The 23,287-nt window shown below is 40.4% G+C and overlaps 1 protein-coding gene across 6 annotated transcripts in view; it reads left to right on the top strand.

Moving 5' to 3' along the window:
- HP1BP3 (heterochromatin protein 1 binding protein 3) overlaps window positions 1-23,287 on the top strand; it is a 38,869-nt gene that overhangs the window by 116 nt on the left and 15,466 nt on the right. For 2 of the 6 annotated variants that reach the window (XM_039229111.1, XM_039229117.1), the window contains exons 2-8: window positions 5,641-5,836; window positions 6,283-6,382; window positions 9,343-9,496; window positions 11,085-11,244; window positions 13,978-14,121; window positions 15,922-16,002; window positions 16,895-17,049. In XM_039229111.1, coding sequence (XP_039085042.1) covers window positions 5,741-5,836; window positions 6,283-6,382; window positions 9,343-9,496; window positions 11,085-11,244; window positions 13,978-14,121; window positions 15,922-16,002; window positions 16,895-17,049 — 890 coding nt within the window. In that variant the 5' untranslated portion in view covers window positions 5,641-5,740. Of the gene's footprint in view, window positions 1-36; window positions 568-1,158; window positions 1,246-5,640; window positions 5,837-6,282; window positions 6,383-9,342; window positions 9,497-11,084; window positions 11,245-13,977; window positions 14,122-15,921; window positions 16,003-16,894; window positions 17,050-23,287 lie in introns of those variants that run through there. The other 4 variants (XM_039229114.1, XM_039229113.1, XM_039229116.1 and 1 more) reach the window with 4 other exon arrangements.

The following is a 23,287-nucleotide window of genomic DNA, read 5'->3' as shown; positions in this document are numbered from 1 at the left end:
TAACGCAGGTCGGAACAGGCGGGCGGGGAGTGGACGCGGGCTCGCTGGACCCCGAAGGCGAGTGGTCGAGGCCGCTCGCCCGGGGCGCCGACGCCGCTCCCAGAGTGGAGGGGGCGGGGCGCTCGGGTCCCCGGAGGTGGCGCTTTTTGTCTGCCTCTCCCGGCCGCTCCGCCCTCCCTGACCTCTCCCCTCTCTCCTGCGACCTAGCCCCCTACCCCTCTCGTTGACGCCTCCTCCGGGGCCCTCTGGCGCGCGCGCTCCCGCCCTTGTTTTGTTTGGACTGGAGGGAGGAGGGGTAGCTCTTCCCTGGTCCAGGGCCCTGCGTCCCAGCGCGCCTGCGCCAGCGTCCTCCCGCTGCGCTCCTATTGGCTGAGGCCTTGCGCATGCTCCTGAGGCCCGTGGCGGACCTCTCCGTCGTCACCGCCCTCCCCCTCCCCCTCCCCCCACCCCGACTCCCTCAGCGGTTTTCGGAGCGGGTTCGAAAGATGCCGGCGGCGGTGACTGGCTGCGGCGGGCCCGCCCCCCGGCTTCTCCGCCCCCGCCGCCGCCATTACGGAGCTCCTAGTGGTGAGTGCGCGGAGCGCTGGTGCTCACGGTCCGTCGCTTCTCGCGTCCCGGGGGTGGCCCCTGCCCCAGGCGTGGCGTCGGCCTCGGCCGGGTGCATCCTCCAGCGCGAGCTCCGCGTCCCGAGCCGCCGACCGTGCGGAGCCCGCGCCGCAGCCCCTCGGTGTCCGCCGCCGTTGAGCCCTCCCGTCCTCTGCCGCGCTGCCTTCATCTTGGCCCCTCGCTCCCCCCGCCTGTGCTCGGGCCCCGCACCGGCCGCTCCCTGCCTCTTTGTCTCGGCTGCGCTGTTCCCTGTGTTCCCCTCGGCGGTCTGGGCGGGCGTTTCTGAGCTGCTGCTGCCGCCGCCGCCGCCGCCGCCGCCGCCGCCGCCGCCGTCGCCGCCGCCGCCGCCGCCGCCGCCGCCGCCGCCGCCGCCGCTGCTGCGACGCGGGCCTGAGCTTTCGTTGTGCCGTCTGGCATTCCCAGAGCTTGTTACTCACCGCACCTTAGACGGTGTGGTTTTCGTTAATAAAGTCAAACTCGTGAATATGAGCGTTTGTCCAGAGGTGGAGGCAGGAGTGCTGAAGTGAGAGCCTCAGATCTGAATTTTGATACCGACTTGCCACTGTCTGTGACCGAGGACGAGTCAGTCACTTAACCCTTTTGGGGGAGTATTCTCTCCTGCACAGAGGACTGGACAAGGTGAACTTGACTGCCCCTTCAGCGTTGAAATTGAGTTGTTTATTGTGCTTCCTGACTTAACATTACATTGAAAAGCGAGAATACAGTTCGAAATACCTCTAGGAATTCGCCTGGGACTTGATGGGCAAGCTGTCGTGTCATAGAATGAAATTTAGATGTGACTCGTTTTATTTTGGAAGATGCTTTGATTTTGTGTAATCTGGCATGGGCATAAAGCTACTGTGAGCTTTTTAAAGTTTTTATTGCTCTTCTAAAAAGTTTAATGTGTTTCAAAGTAGAAGTAACATTGTAAAGGTTGGGGGGGGTTGTTTGTGGTTTTTTGTTTTCTTTTGTTTTTGGTTTGGCTTTGCTTTTAAGCTTAGTTGGACGAATGAGGGCAGAAAGTTGGAGGAAGGATCCTGAACTCTTCATAGATGAAAATCTCAAGTGTTAAGCTGTTTAGGTTGTGATTATCTTTCAAGGGGCGTCATGGAGTGGCTATAGCATCTGTGCTTAAGATAGACACTAATTAGGTACATACTGATTTATTGAAATGTGAAGGGGTGGGAAGTTGGCAGCTAATTATCAGCATGCCTCTTGTAACATTACCATAGTCTGAGCGCAGCTAAAAACTTTAGATTGGGAACATTATAATATAAACTAGTGCAAAGCTAGTGGTTTTACAATTCATAATATATTGCACACATTTTTTGGTAAAACATGAAACAATATTTTCCCTGAAATGCATATTTTCTTTTTTAAGTTTATTAATTTGAGAGAGCCCGCGCACACGGACTTGGGGGGAAGGGGGAGTCTCCATTTCAGACTCCCCATTTGGCTGAAATCAAGAGTAGGATGCTTAACTGACAGCCACCCAGGTAGCCTCTAAAAAGCCTACTCTCAAGAGTTATCAATAAACTGAAATACATTGTTAAGTTCCTACTTACTTTTCTATTGCTTTCTCTTTTTTTTAATTTTTTTTTTTTTTTGAGAAAGGGAACGAGCTTGCATAAGTGGGGGAGGGACACAGAGGATCCAAAGCTGCAATGACAGCAAGGACCCCCACTCAGGGTTCCAACCCATGAAGGTTAGATCTTGATCTGAGCCAAAGTCGGACACTCAACCAACCAGCTGAGCCACCCAGGCACCTCTTGCTTTCTCTTAATGTAGAGAAAATAAATAAAAACTCTGAAATTCTGGACTTACTTTATCACCTTTATTGCTTGCATTAATAAATTAAAAACATTTTAGAATTTCCTTTTACAAAAGCAGTTCTTTGTGTAGTTAATCTAACATTAAAAAAATAGTAATAAAATCTAAATTGAAGATCGCAGGCAGACCACATAAACCACAGGTACACTCAGATTGGTTGTTTTTGGCACACATAAGAACCTAGGTGGGAAACTTTTTCATCTGTTAGTCCTTTTATTTAACATCTATTTATTGAGCACCTGTTTTATGCCTGGTGTCTTCTTAGGCACCAAGTATGCAGCAGTGAACCAGCTGGCTAAGATGTCTGCTGGAGTATAAGCGTGGTAGCCTAAAAGTCTGAGTCAGAAAGTAAATACATATGTTGTGATGATAGGTAAAGTAGTGTAAATTAATCATCCATATAGTTTTGTTACCTCTGTAACAAATGTTCAATGAACATTGAACATATTAAGTAATTCATTACGCAGCCTATTAAAAAAGTATTACAGGCTGAAGCTTTAAGTTCCATGACATTTTACCAAGGAAATTCAAACCTGAGGCAGACATTTTTTTGAAAGTAAAACTGTACACCCAATGTGGGGCTCGAATTGAGAACCCCAAGATCAAGAGTTGCATGTTCTATAGACTGAGCCAGGCAAGTCCCCCTGAGACAGAGTACCTTTTTTTCTTTTTAATGTTTATTTATTTTTGAGAGAGACACACAGAATCTTAAGCAGCTGAGAGCTCAGAGCCTGATGTGGAGCTTGAATCCATGAACTGTGAGATCATGACCTGAGCCCAAAGCAGATGCCTAGCCATCCATCAGAGCCACCAGGTTGCCCCAAGGCAGACTTCTTAATATGTATCCCTGGTACCTGGGTTTCATTTAAGTGTTTTTCACATGTACTGAATATAGTAGTAGGTACTGAATCACATGGTATTGTTCATTTAACTTTTTCCCCCAATATTTATCCAACACTCGTTATATGTTGGATGCTGTTCTGGGTGCTGTGAATACATTGGTGAATTAAAGTCCTAGCGCTTGTAGTGCTTACGTTGCATTTGGAAGAGATACATGATAAGCAAGTAAATACATATTTTGAATTTCAGTTCGTGTTAAGTGCTGAAGAAACCTGAAGAACCAGAAGGTTGGGAGGGAGGCCTTTCTTAGGGGGTGACATTGAGCAGAAAGCTGATCGAAGTGTCTAGGAAAAGAGGGTTCTAGTTTATAAGAACAGCAAATGCAAACACTCTGAGGCAGGGATGAGCAGAGCACAGGGCCAGGGCCAAGAGAAGGTTTTTGTGTTTGGAGTCAAGAGTAGAGTGATGGGTAGAGTGGGAGGCGAAATTAGTAAAATAATGGGGGTGGTGATTGGGAGGTTTTAAACAGGAGAGTGTCAGGATTTATATTTTTGATGGATGCAGCCAGGAACATTGGCAAACCAACTTTTTTTTTTTTTTTTTTTTTTTAATTCCAGCTTGGGCGTACTTATCTGGCCTAATTTAAACTCATTTTTGTCCTTAGGTTAATGGTGTCCAGGGTCTTTATGGACCATGCACTTTTTGCCCCAATTTTTAGTTTCATCTCCTTGGCATTAGTAGTAGCTTCCTTTGTGTGCCACCTCCCCTTTTCATCCGTTTGTTTTAATTTTGAGTAACTAGTGAATATAGTTGACTGGAAAGGCTTTGACACTTTTTTCAGTAATTGTGTTTACAGGGGAAAAATTTTTTTCAAGGTCCCCTGTGAACAGAGATTCCTGAAGGTTTTATTGGCTTGACAGTAGCATTTTCACCCTAGTTGGTATTATCATGGGTTAAGAAAGATGAATTCGTTAGCAGTGTCACTTTACCAAGAATGATCATGATAGTTTATTTCTGTATAGGGTTCACATGTAAAAACAGCAGCAGACTTGTTTGGGCTTTTTTTATTGTCAAGGAAAATATATTACTATGTAAGTGCTAGTTGCATGAATGAGCAGGTATATGTATTCACATTACTACAAGATAGACTTTTAGGTTTCTAATGAGTGTTCTTAAGCCCAACTTGGCCCTCTTTTCACAGATGAGAAAACAGCTATTTTTATTTCTATATTTTATAGTTCTTTAAAGTGAATTGCTATATGAGCACTCTAAGTAGTTTTTATAAGAGTTGATAATTTTTAAAATATTCATGGATATTACTGATTGATAATAAGTTTTAGTGTATCTTGAATTCTTTCAACTCACAGACTTTCACAAGTCTGGCATTGCTCTTGGTGTTCCCATAAAAAGATTTTCCCTGTAAATGTATTCTTCATGTGTGTTTTTTTTGTTTTGTTTTGATCCCAGTTATTGTAGCTTGGGACTATTACCTGACAAATTGAAAACTCTTAAATTCCTAGACAGGGTTAGAGCTTCAAGCAGGGGTTGAATGACTTATCTGCTGTTCTCTAACTCTTTGTTAATGTTCATTAGCACAAAGATCTAAACATCTAAATGATCGTTTTCTTATATTTTGGAGAGATTTTTGTTATAAAATGTCATTGAATTCCAGATGAGATTTTTTTTTGAGGCCAGAGAGTGTTAATGAGGCAAATTTGAGTGACTACATGGGTTTTATCTTTGAATATTTAATTATGTTCTTTCTTCTGTGCTAGTTTTGCTTACTTTAAAAATAACGAATAAGGTCTTGGAAACATACTTCTGTTCTCCTATGGTCTACATTTGCTTCTCTGGATTTGGAGGCTCTTAGAGTATCACGTTCTTCAGTATTTTTGCCCTTGTGTTACTTTTATCTAAAGGAGATGAAGTTAAAGTTACAGTTAATTTTCCTGATCCTTTTGAGAGCAATAACAACAAAACCCTTCTCTCTTTAGTCATGTATCTTTGAGTAAACAGTTGACTAAACTATTCTTTAATCTCCTTATTCTGTCCTTTCTAAGTTCCTAATGGTAGCAGGAGGGGAATGGGATTAGGTTCCTTATGAGCTTTCTTGTCCTTGTTGCCTTTGTTCATGTGGAAGGTGCAATAGCTGCTGTGGCTTGTGCATTTGTCTTAGTGGCTGCTTTAACCTAGTCTATATTTTGATAGTGATTTTATCTTTCTGAATGATAACTGACCAAGTCATCTGTCACTTAACTATAAGTTTTATAGTTAATTTTTCCCTTTTGGATGTGTATTAAATTTAGACATTTAGTTTAGTTTTGTTTCTGTTAATCTTCACACCAGGTCTTTTCTGTGCTTTAGGTTGACTCTTCACCACACTGAAACCATTAGGAAAAATCCTTGTGGTTAACAGCAGAGGCTTCAGAGTGTAACCTGTACTCGGGCCTAGAAATTATTTTAAATGGCGACTGATACGTCTCAAGGTGAACTCGTCCATCCTAAGGCACTCCCACTTATAGTAGGAGCTCAGCTGATCCACGCGGACAAGTTAGGTGAGGTAGGGGCTGACACATTCTTGAAGCTCACTCTTGGATCAGTCCCTGACTTCAGGCCCTGCTGGGTCCTTCTTGGTACATGTTCCTTTCCTTACTCTGGGGAGTCTGGGCTGTGAATCTGAAAAAAATCAAAAGATACAAAATTCTTTTCATCTTCCCTTTCCCTTCAGATTCCTCAGAAAGCCTCCAACCTTTTAAATTTATTCCAAATCAAGTATATTACCAGTTTCCATTTGAAATTTTAGCTGAAATAAAATACTTTTGAAAAGTACTTCTTAAATATCATGGTTCACTTCAAAAAAAACTTGTTAGTAGTAATTTGCATCAGATCCTGGAGTCGACTTGAAGAATTTTCCTACATCTTCTGACACCCAGTTAGGTCCCTTGAGAAAGAGAGAAAAGAACATTTTTCTTATGCATGTGTGATTATGGCTGTCTCTTTTCTCAGAAGGTAGAAGATAACACCATGCCGATTCGTCGAACTGTGAATTCTACGCGGGAAACTCCTCCCAAAAGCAAGCTTGCTGAAGGGGAGGAAGAAAAGCCAGGTAAAGTAAAGCAGGAGACAACATAAAATGGCAGAAGTTTCTACTCCAATTCAGAGTATCCCGTAAAATCGTTTGAACGTAATTGTTCTTTTTTCATGGCTGTTTTGGGGAAGCATTGAAAGAGAGAAGTTGTGCCTATTGATACGTCATTTCCAGACCAAAGGAAGAATTTCATCTTGTCTCAAGATTTTTCGAGGTGTAAATTTCATGTTCTTGGAATTAAAAACAGAAAATGGTTGGCAAGAACAGGAACAGTTGAAGAGTAGCTCTCTGGGCGTACAGTGTCCTGGGGATGAAGGCTGTGGACAAATGAGACTTCAAGGTGGACAGTGCAGAAATCGTCATAAGGCCTTGAGGGAGCAAAGGGCCAATCAGAACATTGGTTTGTATTTGGTGTTGGTGGGGAGAAGATTGGCCAGACAGAGGTGGGAACATAATGAATCAAGAGAAATGCAGAACCATCAGCCTGGGTAATCGTGCTCCTTTATGGCTTCTCTACCTCTTTCTTTTCCTTGTTTTTCTTTTTTTTCTTGCGACCTTCTTTTTTCTCCTCCTTTTCCTTTTTGCCTTTTTGCCTTTTTCCCTTGCCTTTAATATCTCAGGTTTGCCAGGGGTGAGCACCATCCCTTGTCGTGGCTACTAGAACTCAGTCTCTGTTTACCATCACAGGTTAGGAATAAAAAATACGTGCACCCTTGATGCCTTTATCCCTTGATGCAGCAGGAATATACTCTTTTTTTTCCAGCTGAACCTGGATTTTGTCTTAAAATAATGCTCAGATGAATACTGTAAGCAATGTGGGTACCCTGGCATAAGGCATATTTAGAAGACATGGGACTCAGCATATAAAAAAAATGAGAGGGGGTCACCTGGGTGGTTCAGTGGTTGAGCATCCAGCTCTTGTTTTAGGCCCAGGTCATGATTCCAGGATCATGGGGAATCAAGCGCCAAATTGGCCTCTGTATAGCGTAGAGCCTGCTTAAGATTCTCTCTCCCTCTGCCCCTCTCCCCTACCTCACACAGATGCTCTCTTTCTCTCTCTCAAATAAATAAATGAGAAGTGCTGGTGAGTTGAAGTTAGGTTATTTGGTCCGGCGCTGAGTTAGGCCGCTTGATGGCCCACCTTAAGCCACGTTTGCTTAACAGCTAATGCCACTAAATCACTAATGACATCAGTTTTCAGAATACAGGACAGAGAGTTCAGGTAGTGGAAAAGTCAACCAAGAATTTAGAAAGGATCAGTAAGTCACTTGACAAGTTCTGTGTTTTATCTTCTCCCACTATGGTATTATGTATGTAAAAATAACTGGACTCATACTTTAAATTTTATAAATCCTGTATTTCAGAGACAAACACAATAGTTTAATGAGTTGGAAGCAGTTGTCTTCTACATACTACATACTCAATGCCTGTTGAGTGACTGCACTTTTATTAATCAACTATTAAGCAATTCTTGAGAAGAGAAAGTAGTATGAAATTGAATTTATAGTTCTACTATAACCCAGTAAGTGGTTCTTTTCATCCTTTTTAGAATAAGACAGTGTATAAACAAACATAATGACTAACAGTAAATTTTACCCATGCAGCCAGTTAAGTCAAATGGGTGGGCCAAGGAGCAGTAAAAGATACATATATGATATAAAAAATCTGAATCACCTAATGCCATTGTTATAATGAAGTTATAGCCTTAATACTTTGCAAAATAGTTCTAGAAGCAGCAGGAGAGGCTGAAGGAGGGTGGGAATCACCCCCATGGTACAAGTGCAGGTATCCCCTAAAGCATTTTCTAGAATCCCCACGATAACTGTGAGGTAGGATTACTGAAGCTTGGAGATATCAAAGAACTTGCCATCAGCCATGAAGCTAGAAAATCATAAGGACTGAACTTTTGAATCCAGATGTGTCTGACTCTAAAACCTCAATGTTGGCTGAACAAATGGGAGGATTTTCAACTTCTGTGCATGTCTCATTAAAGAGCATAATCCAGGATAAGATCAATAGGTGACAGTTGACTGTTCTCAAATTTATGTTTTAGAATTTTAACTTGTTGAAAATTAGAAATTCCTTTAGAATTGTATATATGTGGTTTGGTTATAAGAAGGAAGTGGCATGGTTTTGTTCTTTTAAAAAATGTTAATTTTTGACAGAGACACTGCGTGCACATGCGCATGCAAGCAGGGATGGGGCAGGGAGAGAGGGAGACAGGATCCTAAGAGGGCTCAAACCCACAAACCACAAGATCATGACCTGAGCTGAAGTCGGATGTTTAACCCACCAAGCCACCCAGATGCCCCAGCATTTTTTTGTTCTTTAGAATTTTTCATTATTATGGAATTTGTTCACATAATTTAACTGACCAAACTCTTCAAGCGTACACTTTTGTTCTTTGTGTATGCTTTGCCATGGGAGAGTCCTTTTCTTGGAAGTCCCTGCTTATCCATATCTGGGGCTCCGTATTTTGATGGACTGCTCAGAGAGACTTGCTGAGAAAAGATAGAAATAAGCAACTGCAGATCTCAGTATTACCCCCCTCACATTTCTGCCCTTGCCCCAGTCTTTTCACTTGGAAAATAGGTGTTAACTTTCTATTCCTCATTCCCTTACTATGATTCGTCTGTTAAATTATGAAATAACTAATGTCTTAATTATGAATCTCGTTAATATTGCAGAGGAGAATAGGCAAGAGATTTGATTCAGGGTAAAATGGGTTTCTCTTTCTGTGTAATTTCCTGGTTCATCTCCTTTTCTCACATAGTGGTCTGAATAAACCTTTGAATAGGTGATTTGAGCTACATAAAGGAGGAAAGAACTCTGCAACTAATAGTCATTTATTCATATTAAAGTCCATCTGTCAGTTGGAACATTTGGCTTTTCTGCTTAATAAGATAGACTTTTACCCTTATATTGACTCGGGCCCTAATATATCTATTTGATGCAATTCTGCACACCTGATTTTTTAGAACCAGACATAAGTTCAGAGGAATCTGTCTCCACTGTAGAAGAACAAGAGAATGAAACTCCACCTGCTACATCTAGTGAGACAGAGCAGCCAAAAGGAGAGCCTGAGAATGAAGAGAAGGAAGAGAACAAGTCTTCTGAGGAAACCAAAAAGGAGTAAGGAGTTAAGCCTTCTTGCTATTTTAAAATTGAAGACTATGTAAAAGGACTGTAGATCAGATTGCTTTAAAGAATTATATCATTGGTCTGTGCTAGATGTTTGCTACTTACTTGGATTTACTTTTTTTTTTAAATTTTTTTATAGTTTATTTTTAAGACGGAACATGAGCGGGGGAGGGGCAGAAAGAGAGGGAGACACAGAATCTGAAGCAGGCTCCAGGCTCTGAGCTGCCAGCACAGAACCCAGTGTGGGGTTCAAACCTACGAACCACGAGATAATGATCTGAGCTGAAGTCGGATGCTTGACAGACTGAGCCACCCAGGCACCCCTTGGTTTTACTTTTTAGAATTACTGTTTGAAATAGGTTTATTATATAGTTGTATGGCCTATAAGAGATTGTAGCTGCTATCATAACCATGGTTTGAATAACCCAAAATTCATTGCCTTTGCCTTTGAAATTTTTTGTGTGTGTGCTTAGGATTCATTATGGGAGTGTCTTATATTTTAGTCATTGACATAATTTCAATAAGAAATGAAACGTGACTCTAAAAATCTGACCTAGGAAACATTTGACCATTTTATTCCGACTTCTGCCTCTGTGAGTTGTTTTTATATGCTTATGTTAGAAAGCAGTAATCTATGAGTCATTACTAGAGTCTAAAAATGCGTATATTTTGAGGGTGACTTTGAGAATCTGAAAGCAAATTTGCTACTGATAATCTGTACCACGTGGTGGCAATTCTTTTTTAATTTGAAGCGATTTTGGTTTGTTCTGTTTGCAGGATAACTGGTTGAATTCTTTTCATAATTGGTTAGAACAGTTAGGAATTACATTTAAAATAAAAGAGTAACTACTCTTTTATTTAAGATAAAAGAGTAACTACTCTTTTATTTAGGATAAAAGAGTAAAATAAAAGAGGTAATAACTATACCTTCTAGGTGTGATCCTCAGGGAATCCTTTATCCCAGCTTTATATGTTAAGTTCTGCGGAATTTTTAGCAGCTACTTTATATTTTAGGTGCATAGAGTGCTGTTGTTATTATTTAGAATACAATTTGTGTAATGCTTTATGGCTCACAAAGTTGTTTTTATGAACATAATCTCCTAATTCTTGCAACAACCTTATAAAATGTTTTATATTACTGTTTTACAGCTGAGGAAGCGGAGATTCAGGTCGCTTGGCTAAGGTCATATAGCTAGGAAATGTTAGAGCAAAAACTCAAACCCAGGTCTTCTGACTTCAGAGCTTGAGTTCTTTTCACTGTGCTAAATTAGACCTGTTGTAGTTATTAGAATACATTTTAAAATTCCTATTTCTTTCATGTACTGTCCCTTCATACCAATGCTCACGTATAGGACTTCTCTCTCCTGCACCCAAATGAAAACACCTTTTTGGTTCATTTACAGTATCCAATTTTTTTAAAGCCTTTATTTTGTAAAACTTTGCTTATTTTATATATCACTTTAGTGTGGAAGTAAATTGAAACATTAATTTTTATCCCTCTCTTGTCTATTCTTCTTTCTGACTTTATACCTCTTTCTGAAGAGTTTACCTTGCATAATAACAATTCTTTGTTTTAAAGTGAGAAAGATCAGTCTAAAGAAAAGGAGAAGAAAGTGAAAAAAACAATACCTTCCTGGGCTACCCTTTCTGCCAGCCAGCTAGCCAGGGCCCAGAAACAAACACCGATGGCTTCCTCCCCACGTCCCAAGATGGATGCAATCCTAACTGAGGCCATTAAGGCAAGTTTTTATTACAAGCAGTTCATCTTAGATTTATTGTTTGTCTTTTGGTTATTCGAAAATGGCATATTCCTCTCCAGACATCAGAAATCTTGCTCCGTTTCGTAAAAGATACTTAAATAGAAGAAAGCCATTGTGAAGTGCATGGGGTATTTTTGGTTATTTTTTGTTTTGTTTTTTTTTAAGAAAATCACATTTGGTGAGCACTGTTAATTTTTTGAATTCAAATTTACTATAGCAAGTATTCTTAACTTTAGATTTTTTTTTTTACACTCATTTTATTGGTTAAGTATAGTATTTCTTTGAAGGCTGAACCTGTTAATTCATTCAACAAACATTTAAGGACTAACTAAAACTTCTCTGTGTCGATAGTCCTGCTAGGGGTATAACAGAGAATTAAAACAAACAGGGTCATCTTTGCCCTTCTAAAGTCTGATTGTGACAGAGAGTAACTGAATAGCATAGAGGACTTTTATTTTTAAAAGATAAACTATCTTAAAGTCTTCTTTTTTTTTTTTTAATGTTTATTTATTTTTGAGAGAGAGACACAGTGCAAGCAGGGGAGGGGCAGAGAGAGAGGGAGACACTGAATCTAAAGCAGGAACTCACAAACCACAAGATCATGACCTGAGCCAAAGTCAGACGTTTAACTGACTGAGCCACCCAGGCACCCCCCAAAAGATAATACTGTCTTTAGGTTCATTTTTCAAAGTTGAATGTCTATTACTGGTAGTGATTAGCTTTCCTACTTGAGCTGTCAGATTCTTAGAACCTTGCTACTTTGTTTCATCACCAAAAATTCTCCTCCTTTATGACTTTGCTATAATCCATTGACTTCCAAAATTGAAAGAGAGAACAAGAGAGAGTGTGTATGCATGTAAGCTGGGGAGGGGCAGAGAAGAGAGGGAGATTGAAAATCTCAACCAGGCTTCATACTGTCAGCACAGATCCCATCTCGGGGCTCAGTCCCACAAACTGTGAGACCATGACCTGAGCCAAAATCAAGAGTTGGATGCTCAACCTACCGAGCCACCCAGGCCCCCTGGTTTTAAGGTTCTCTTCTAATCTGACCTTGCCTTTTTTGTGTAAGTTTTCCTGGTTAGTTTTGCCTTGTTAATTCACATGATGAGATGATAAGAGGAGCTAAGATAGGAACCAAAGACACCCTGGTTTTAGGGACCTTGTTGCCAGGATCTGAGTCAGAGTTGGGGAAAGAGGGATAAATTTAATTAAGGTCGGTATACATAGGAAGGGGCAGCCTAGTGGTCATTCTCAGAATTTGAGAAGACAATACCGACACATAAACTGGAAAAGGGTTTGTCTTCGGACCTCCCCCTGCATTCTTTTAAGAATGCTCTCAACTCCTTGAAACTTCCTTGATCTAGATAGCTTGACTCTAGTGAAATCTCGTTTCTTTGTATAACTTTTCATCAAGGATTTTACTTCACAACCACTCAGCCTACGTTTGGACGAGCTGGGTCACAGTGAGTTTGGAGAGGGAGTAAAATTTTAAACAGTGAAATAAAAAATTAGAACAGTATAATTAGGCCTAAAGATAGTTTGAATCTGATTGTGCATATTTGTACAAATGAGGGGGGAGGGTGTTGCATGTATTGTAACAAATCATGATTTCAGACCACTGATACCGTTTTGTGAATCAAACAGGAGACCTGATGTCTCCTTCCATCTCATTGTCAGTTTGGTGGAGCACGGAATTATTTTAGTATTAGAGGGTTCTTTTCCACTTGACTTTCTTTGTATTTTAACATCAGGAGTAAACCTCAGTAGGTTTTAATAGATCAGAAACATTTACTTGAAATAGGTGGACCGTATTTCACAACTTGTTTTATGTTCTGTAGTCTTTTTGCTCCATCTGTCTGTGAATTATTTTTCTTTATTGTCGAAGTATATAAAATAAAATTCAACCAAGTTTTTTTCCTAGTAAGAATGATTAAGTTCCCCATTCAGTTTATAGACAAGGGCAACCCAAAATTGGTGAACTAGCCCGTTAGGTAAGTAGTAACAGATGCCACTTATGTGTGCTTCAAACTGTAAAGTAGTTGAAAAAATTCTGTCACCTTCATGATTTAATGACCTACTTAAGCCTTCCTTGGAATTAATCAAATAGAATATAGATAAATTGGATGGAAACGAAAGAGCATTTTAAATTGCAGGTGAAGACCCTCATTGTTACCCAAAACCCTCCTTAAGATTTTGCCATTGATAAAACCAGTTTCATGCCATTTGTTCAGATTATCTTTATCTTCCCTGCTGACATGTGCACAAAGCCTAGAGAGAAACATTGGTCCTGGTGTGCTGAAGCTCGTTCCATAAAATGAGCCAGATCTGTAATCCTACAAGTAATAGAAATGTTCTGTTTTCTTCATTTTAAAGCTAAAGATCCGCCTTCTAAATATAGAATAGAATTAAAATGGAAAGAGGTTCTTCCTTCCTTGACACAGAATGTTATTCACATATTGTGCCTTCTCTTTGCCTGGTTTGAATTAAAGCAAAATCATTGTTGCAAAAATATTGCAATTCTGTATTTCTCCACAGCCATGATAAACTGAAGTTACCTTAAATACTACTCATTCTTCTGTGCCATATTTATCATCCATTGTCAAGTTCATCTCCAAAATAGTTTATTTTGAAAACATATGTGTCAGATTCTCTGTCTAATGAAAAAGAGCTAGTATAAAGTAATATGCATGGTTTGGTAAATCTGTTTTCTAGGCATGCTTCCAGAAGAGTGGCGCATCAGTGGTTGCTATTCGGAAATACATTATCCATAAGTACCCTTCTCTGGAGCTGGAGAGAAGGGGTTACCTCCTTAAACAAGCACTAAAAAGAGAATTAAATAGAGGTGTCATCAAACAGGTATTAAACAATTGTTGAGGATAAGATCATTTCAACATGTAATAGCTGTAAGTCCATAATAACATTTAGGCTTTTTGTCTTTTTTTTTTTTTTTTTTTTTGTAAAAAATTAACATGATGGTGAAATGCTTAAGCATGGCCTAGTTTTATTATTTGAGACTAGGTTTCAGAATCACTGGTGCCGGTTATCTTTGATAAGTTAACTATTCTGGAGAGCAGAAGCAATATGATAGTGTAATTGTTTTCTAGTGCTGCTTGTAATTTTAATTGGATTTTCTTTGGGGGCCCCTTGTACTTGGGATCATGTACTGAAGATGAGAGGTGGGGTTAAGAAATCCTTTGATTACAGCAGCAGAAAAGAATTGCTCTCATCTTGGGTTTGTTGGTTTCAAAGCCTACCTTATGACTAGACTTGTTACCGTTATAAATTTGGAAATAGGTTTACCTTATTTAACAGTATCTAAAATTATTAAAGCTTGTTAGGAGCATTAGAGAAGCCTTAGTAAATTGAGACTAGTACTAAAACCACTATTGATTTCAGGCATAAATCCATGTAATTTTGTATAGTACATCAAAACATTGCTTAGAATCCTAAAAATTTAAAGTTGGAATGGAGTTTATCTTACTTAAATTTTCTTCAAAGGTCCAGAAGGATGAATTACCACAGTGCCATGGTAGTGGCAAAAATAGTTCAAAGGACCTAGTTCACTGCATCCTGAGAGTCCTGTTGCCTTTCTTCCATACCTTTCTGCACAATCTGATTAACCCAGAATTCTGTGCCATTCCAGCATTTAAATTCTGCTTAGGAACTTTCAACAAGTACTTCATTCCACAAACACAAATTGTTCCTGTGTGCCAGGTGCTTGGGTGCCCATCAGTGAGTAAAGCAGATTTCTGCTGTGGAGCTTACGTTACAGTTTTCTCAAAACATTTCTCAAAATGTTGTATAACTGATGTTTATATAGCTTTTGAAATAGTCACTGATTAAAAGGTATTATCTAACCAGTGTAATTAGAACCAAAAATCTGTCCTCTATCATAGTGTACATCAGCATAATTTTATGAGCTGGCTTCGTGTTTTTCTTTACAAAATATAGTTTATGACCTATTCTTGCCTCATAGGCTGACCCTCATTTTGATACTTAAACAGCACTTTATAGGCTGAAAGCATTTCAGCTTGATTGCTGCGTTCATAGTAGCATAAATTAAGCTCAGGTGTGGAGGAGTCTGGTTAGTGTGAATCAGCTTTAAAGTTCTATGAAAGTTTTTTGTAAACTGTGGAAACTTACACATACTGTCATATGCAGCAGCTAAGAATGAATTAGATAACCATTCCCAGGTGCAGTAATAATCGCTAATGGGTGGTCTGCGAAGCACTGTAGTTTGAGATCAGCAGTCCGTAAACTTTTGCCAGGGAGCAGTCTTCCTTTCAAGATAGAGACTTTCTCATTTTCCCCAAAAGATTGTCCCTTCCTTCATGGTACTTTTTTGCAGGGTGGATAGCTTATAGACTGTTAACCTGATATCACAGCATTCTTCCCCAGGTTCGTAGGTGAGAGAACAAAAACTCAGAGGCTTTATGGGATTGTCCAGTATTGAATGGCTAGATGATACCATAAATGGGATTCAGTCCCAAACCTTGATTCATCCATTGTTCTTTTTCCTCTGAAGAGTTGAACGGCATTTTACATTATTTCTTGTATCACCATGCCCTGTACTTTGCTTAGTCTCATATAAAGTTATAAATACTAGGATAATTTAAAATAAAAATATTGGTTACAACTAAAGTTAATTTATTGTAGGTAAAAGGAAAAGGTGCTTCTGGGAGTTTTATTGTGGTCCAAAAATCAAGAAAAACGCCTCAGAAGTCCAGAAACAGAAAGGTAAGAAGTCTATACCACAGTTTGAGCACTCTAAAACTACATCTACTAAAATGACATTTATTGAGTGGCCACTGTGTGCCAGGCACTATGCAAAGTATAGCCTTACTATTAAGGCCTGGAGAGGTTGTAAGTAATTTGCTCATTATCGTCCAACTGGTGAGTAGAAACGGTGTAAATCCAAGCACTCCCACCCCAGAGCCCGTGCACTATACTGCCATATGTGGAATTATGGGCAACTGTATGAATTAGACTTCTTTTAGTGAAATATCTGTTAAATGAAAAGGGGCATATATGAGTACATTTTTACCCAATATTAAACCCCAAAACTATACTCAGGGCCAGTTTTGCCCCTTCCTTTCTTTTTTTTTGGTAAATGTTAACGCTTCTCCTCCTTAAGACACACAGTTTCATTAATGGAGAGTATACAATAGTAAAGTGAAATATGTATTATTTCCCCCGTGTCAGCTGCAATCATGACTATTCCTCTACAGCTGTGTTTTTGCATCTCTGAAGATTTTTGTACTTTTTTCCTAAAACTTTGAAACACTTTTGAAATGAACTTTGGTGTGGTGCTTTTTGGTGCTGCATGATCTTCTTTATTCTTTGTTATTGAAGGCCAAGGATAAACTAAGACTTTTAAGTAAAGTCTACCATTTCTTTTCATTGTTACACATAATTTTAACTCTCAATCTGAATTTCATAACTCAAATAAGTTGCCACACAAGTGCCATTGTACCCTGTAGTATATTTGTTTGTGGAAAAAAATGATAGTTTTCCACAAGTTAGTTAAATTAGCAATCAATTTAGGAAAGCCCTTAAGTTGAATATAGAAACATTTGAACAGAGAACTCTGTATTCCTTAATGATGATAATTTTTGATAATGTATTTCAGAATAGAAGCTCTGCAATGGACCCAGAACCACAAGTAAAATTGGAGGATATCCTCCCGTTGGCCTTTACTCGCCTTTGTGAGCCTAAAGAAGCTTCCTACAGTCTCATCAGGAAATATGTGTCTCAGTATTACCCTAAACTTAGAGTGGATATCAGGTATGAGCTGTTGTTCTGGACTTTAAAGCACAGATGCCGGGGCGCCTGGGAGGCTCAGTCGGTTAAGCATCCGACTTCGGCTCAGGGGTTTGAGCCCTGTGTCGGGCTCTGTGCTGACAGCCAGCTCACAGCCTGGAGCCTGTTTCAGATTCTGTGTCTTCCTCTCTCTCTGACCCTCCCCAGCTCACACTCTCTCTCCCACTCTCAGAAATAAATAAAACATTAAAAAAATTTTTAAAAAGAAATTAAGCACAGATGCCTGTGCCTAGCTCTTTTCCATGAGAAAGGAGAAAGTAAATATTCCAGAAGGATAACATTTAGCTGAGCTAAGGATAAAGCCTTTTTTTTGTGGGTTTTATTTATTTGTATTTTATTTTATTTTTTAAGGTCGATTTAGTTTGAGAGAGAGCACGATCACAGGCCGGGAAGGAACAGAGAATCCCAAGTAGACTCCATACTGTCAGCACAGAGCCTGACAAGGGGCTCGAACTCAACAAACTGAGATGATGCCCTGAGCCAAAATCAAGAGTTGGATGCTTAACCAACTGAGCCACCCAGATGCCCCTGGGTTTTATTTTTTGTCTCACTATATTTTCTTTTTCCTATCTCCACCGTAGCTTCTTTTTGAAAAAAGCCTACATGTTAACTCTTAGGAGACCTTGGTAGAATAGTTCTTTTCACCATGTCAGCTGCTAGAACATTCAGCATTAAACTCAATGTCCTCTCAGCTCTCATTTCCCTTTCCCTTCCCCCCAGCCACCACCATTCTACCTTCTGTGTGTCTGATTTTGACTATAAGAACCTCATACAAGTGGAGTCATCTAGTCTGTATCTTTTTGTGACTGGCTTATTTCATTAGCATAATGTCCTCAGCATTCATCCTTATTGTCACATGCTAGAATTTCCTTCCTTTTTAAGGCTGAATAGTACTCTTTTACTGTATGTACTACATTTTGTTCGTTCATTCTTCTGTTAGTGAACACTTGGGTTTCACATTTTGGCTATTGTGAATAATGCTGCTATGAACACTGATGTACCAATATCTCTTTCAAATTCTGCTTTCAGTTCTTTGGGGCTGTATACCCAGAAGTAGAGTTGCTACATGATAGGATAATTCCTAGTTTTTAGCTTTTTGAGAAACTGCCATACTGTTTTCTACAGTGGCCATATCATTTTACTTTCCCACCAACGGTACACAAGGTTTCTAATTTCTCCATATCGTCGCCTTCCTGTATTTGTTTAAGGTTTTTCATTTATTTTGAGAGACAGAGCGAGTAGGGAGGGGCAGATGGGGGGACAGGGAGAATCTTCTGTGCAGAGCCTGATGCAGGGCTCAAACTCACAAAACTGGAAGATCATGAGTTGAGCTGAAACCAAGAATCTGACACTTAATTGACTGAGCCACCTACACCTAGGCGCCCGTTTGTTTGTTTTTAACATTAGCCATCCTTAATGGGTATGGGGTGATTGGTATGGTTTGTTTTTTTTTTAGGGTTTTTTGTTTTTTTGTCTTGAGATAGAAAGTGCAAGTGAGGGGGAGAGAGAATCCCAAGCAGGCTCTGCACTGCTTGAACCCACAAACTGTGAGACCATGACCTGAGCTGAAGAGACCATGACTTGAGCTGAAGTCGGACAATTAACTGACTGAGCCACCCAGGTGCTCATTAATATAAAATTCTGGGAGAATTTTTGGTAGTAATTCAGTTCTAAAAATTTGCCATTTAAAAATATCTACACTGGTCATTGAGACTGTCACATGTGCTAATGTGTGGATTTGTGCAGGTATATTACTTTGTTTAAATTTGTAATTCACAGAGTTTGTGTTTTGAGTATGTTTATATGAGATCTTTGTTATGATGGATGACTTTTGGAAAATTGTCTTTAATCCAGTCATTTTTATGGATGATTTTTATATTGAATGCATATTGTCCTGATAGTGTTCAGTAATAGTATTTACTTGCATTACTGAGGCACGCAATTAGAATTGCTGAGGCTGGGGCGCCTGGGTGGCTTAGTCGATTAAGCGTCCTACTTTCACTTAGGTCATGATCTCGCGGTTCGTGGGTTCGAGCCCCGCGTCGGGCTCTGTGCTGACTGCCAGCTCAGAGCCTGGAGCCTATTTCCGTCTGTGACTCCCTCTCTCTCTGACCCTCCCCGGCTCACGCTGTCTCTCTCTCTCTCTCTCCTAGAAATAAATAAAACATTTTAAAAAAAAAGAATTTCTGAGGCCTTAGCCCAGAAGCTACATTTTCAGAAAAGCACTTAGTGGTCGTCTGAGTGTTCAGTTAAAGAGTCAGTGAAATAGTGCAAAAGAAAAGGGAATAATCATAGGAGCACAAAGTTTGAAATTAATGTCCTGATTTTTTCATGCTTTTTCTGCCCTGAGTATGACCCACATATACAGCCGTGAGCTAGAAGTGCATTTAAATATGGAAACACATTTCACTTTTATCTCTCTTTACTCTCTGGTGACTGGAGACCATATCTTATCCCAGCTTTTTTCTTTCCTTACCTTTCTACTGTACTCACAGGAGACAGTTGTTGATAGCAGTGTAACTTTGTTCTATGTCTCATCTTCATGAACCTTTCTAATCTTATGTTGAAACAAAATTTGCTTGATAACAGATGGGTTATCAATCCATAAATGGTAACGAACTTGAAAACCTTTTCCTATGAACTTATTAACGGTAACTTTTTTTTCTTTTTCCCTTTTCTAAAACTATTGATTTTTCTCTACCTCTGACTGTTGTGGAGTCCTGTCATACATACAATTAACGTGACAATTTAGCCATACTTTTATTTATTTATTGAGAAGGGGGGTGGGCGGAGTGCACAGGTGAGCAGGGGCAGAGAGAGAGGGAGAAAGAGAAGCAGGGCTCACCTTAAGCGGGGCTCAGCCTCCCTCAGAGTAGGGCTTGAGCTCACCTGATGTGGGGCTCAAACTTAAACCATGAGATCATGACCTGAACTGAAGTCAGATGCTTAACCATCTGAGCCACCCAGGTGCCCCAAAAAATGTGGTTGGTTTTTTTTTTTAATGTTTTTCCCCAATCTTTTAATTTAAACCCAAATTAGTTAACTTTCTCTTTTTTTAAAGTTGTTTTTGTTTTTTGGGTTTTGTTTTGTTTTTTTAGACCACACGCAATATGGGGTTCAAACTCACAACTCTGAGATCAAGAGTCTCATGCTCTTCTGACCCAGCTGGCCAGGTGCCCCTCTTATCTTTCCTATCCACACTCACTTGGCAGTTCTTTTCACTCGCAAAGCTTTACACAACTAAATTCACATATATGTAAATCTAGCCCATACCTCCTTCCTAACTCCATATTCACGTAGACAGATGTCTGTTTGCTGTCACAGCTTGTGTTTCTAACTTAATATGTCCAAAACTAAACTACTGATTCCTCCCCAAAAGGCTCTGTGTTCTATATCTTCTCCATCTCGATTAATGGCCAACATCATCTTTTTAGTTGCTGAAGCCAAAACCATTGGTTTTGTGCTGGTCCTTTCTATTTATCCCACACTTCTAATTATCTAACCTGTAAACAGTTACTTTGCCTTTGATGTTAGGGTATATCCATAAACAGACCTCTTCCCGTTACCTCCACTGTTCCTACTCTCTTCCAAGCCACCATCATCTCAGTCACTTTATTTTTTTTTTAATTTTTTTTTTTTAATGTTTTATTTTTATTTCTAGGAGGGAGAGAGAGAGAGACAGACAGCGTGAGCAGGGGAGGGTCAGAGAGAGAGGGAGTCACAGACTGAAATAGGCTCCAGGCTCTGAGCCGGCAGTCAGCACAGAGCCCGACGCGGGGCTCGAACCCACGAACCGCGAGATCATGACCTAAGCGAAAGTCAGACGCTTAACTGACTAAGCCACCCAGGCGCCCCTCATCTCAGTCACTTTAGAGCAATGACTAACTTCTTTCACGCTCCTTCTCCTTCAGTCTGTTCTTAACTTAGCAGTGAGGGTGAGACTTGTAAAAATGTAAGTTAGATCATAACACCTTGTTACTCAAACCTTCCTGTGGCTTCCCAGCCCCCTTACAGATAAAGCCAGTGTCTCTAAAATGGTATATAAGACAGTATACTTCCATTGTGTCTCTGACCTAATCTCCTACTGCTTTTCCCTCCCTTAGCTGGCCTCACAGTCTTATTCTTGCTGTTCCCTTTGCCTGGATGGTTTTCCCCATAATCTACTTTGCTCACTCCTTCACTTCTCTCAGGTTTTTACTGTAATGTCATCATTAGAGTGCCTTGACTGCCTTCCTTTTTTGTAATCATTTTATTTTGGAAGCTTTCAAACATACACAAAAACGTAGAGAGAACGTAACCGTCCTACTAACATTATTTCCAACAAAATAAGTCCTAAGCATTATCCAATACACAGTCCGTGGTCACATGTCCTCATTTGTCTCCAAAATGACTTTTTAAAGTTTATTTATTTATTTTAGAGAGAGAGCAGGGGAGGGGCAGAGAGAGAGGAAGGAAAGAGAATTCCAAGCAGGCCTCATGCTGTCAGTGCAGAGCGCAACGAGGGGCTGGATCCCATGAACTGTGAGATCATGACCTGAGCCGAAACCAAGAGTTGGACGCTCAACCAACTGAGCCACGTGGGCGCCCCCAAAATGACTTTTTATAGCTGGTTTGTTCCAGCCAGTGTCCGTACATGGTCCGTACGCTGTATTTGGTTGATGGAGCCACCTAAATTACATTTGCAACCTTTCCCTCCTCTCCCAGCATTCAGAATTCTACTTCTGTGCCTTACTTTTTTCTGTAGCACTAATCACATTCTAACACATAGTGCATCTGCTTGGTCTTTTTTTTTTTTTTTTAAAGTTATTTTTGAGAGAGAGGAGCAGAGAAAGAGAATCCCAAACAGGCTCCACACTGTCAGTGCAAAGCCCGATGTGGGGCTTGAGCTCATCAACTGTGAGCTGAAATCAAGAGTCACCTGCTTAACCAGCTGAGCCATCCAGGTGCCCCTGCACCTGTCTACTCCATTAAAATGTCAGAATCCTGAAGGCCAGGACTTAAAAAAAAAAATTTCTTTTTTGGTGTTTATTTTTGAGAGACAGCGTGCACAGGGGAGGGGCAGAGAGAGAGGGAGACACAAAATCTTAAGCAGACTCCTGGCTCTGAGCTGTCAGCACAGAGCCTGATGCTGGGCTCGAACTCACACTGTGAGATTATGACCTGGGCCGAAGTCGGACACTTAACTGAGCCGCTCAGGTGCCCTGGCCAGGATTTTTATCTATTTTGTTCACATCCGTTTCCTCTAAGCCCTAGCACACGGTAGATGCTCCATAAATATTAGTTGAATGAGTGATTGAAGGCATATAGGCATTTCACCTGGCCACTCCACAAAGAGCATGTGTCCCAGAGTGTGCACGATGAGGCACACGTTTCTACTCCCATATACTAAAGGCTCTAGAGCTTGTGGTGAAAAGCAGACTTTGGAACCAGACTGCTTGAGTTTAAATCCTCATTCTGACATTTTCTAGCTTTGTATCCTTGAGTCAGTTCCCTCTTTGTGTCCCAGTTCCCTAATTGATACACAACGTGTCAATAAGGTTGTTACATGGAGTACATCTCTTAGTATGTGTTAAGCACTTAGAACAGTGCTTGGTACATAGTAAGTGCTCAACTAATGTTAATATTATTAGCCTCTGTTCCAACATAATTCTCATGGTATGAGCATTACACCATGCTAAATAGGATTCTGATTTCAAAGATAGGTGTTTTTTTGTTTTTTGAGACAATGTGTGCAGACATGCACGAGCAGTGGAGGGACATAAGGGAAGAGAGAGAATCGTAAGCAGGCTTCATGCCCAGTGTGGAGCCTGATGTGGTCTCCATCTCACAAACTTGTGAAATTTGGACCGAGCCAAAATCAAGAGTTGCACACTCAACTGACTGAGCCACCCAGGTGCCCCAACAGTATTTCTTAAATTTTTACTTACTTTAGGGGCGCCTGGGTGGCTCAGTCGATTAAGCGTCCGACTTTCGCTTAGGTCATGATCTCGCGGTTTGTGGGTTCGAGCCCCGCGTCAGGCTCTGTGCTGATGGCCAGCTCAGAGCCTGGAGCCTGTTTCAGTCTGTGACTCCCTCTCACTCTGACCTTCCCCTGCTCACGCTCTCTCTCTCTCTCCTAGAAATTTAAAAAAAAAATTTTTTTTTAATTTTTACTTATTTTAGAGAGAGGGAGAATGAACGTGAGCATAAGTGGGGGAGGTGT

The sequence above is a fragment of the Hyaena hyaena genome, unplaced genomic scaffold (genome assembly GCF_003009895.1).
Source record: "Hyaena hyaena isolate Hyena2069 unplaced genomic scaffold, ASM300989v1 scaffold_35, whole genome shotgun sequence".
In the NCBI taxonomy this organism is placed as follows: Eukaryota; Metazoa; Chordata; class Mammalia; order Carnivora; family Hyaenidae; genus Hyaena; species Hyaena hyaena.
This window is presented reverse-complemented; position numbering and strand designations above follow the sequence as displayed.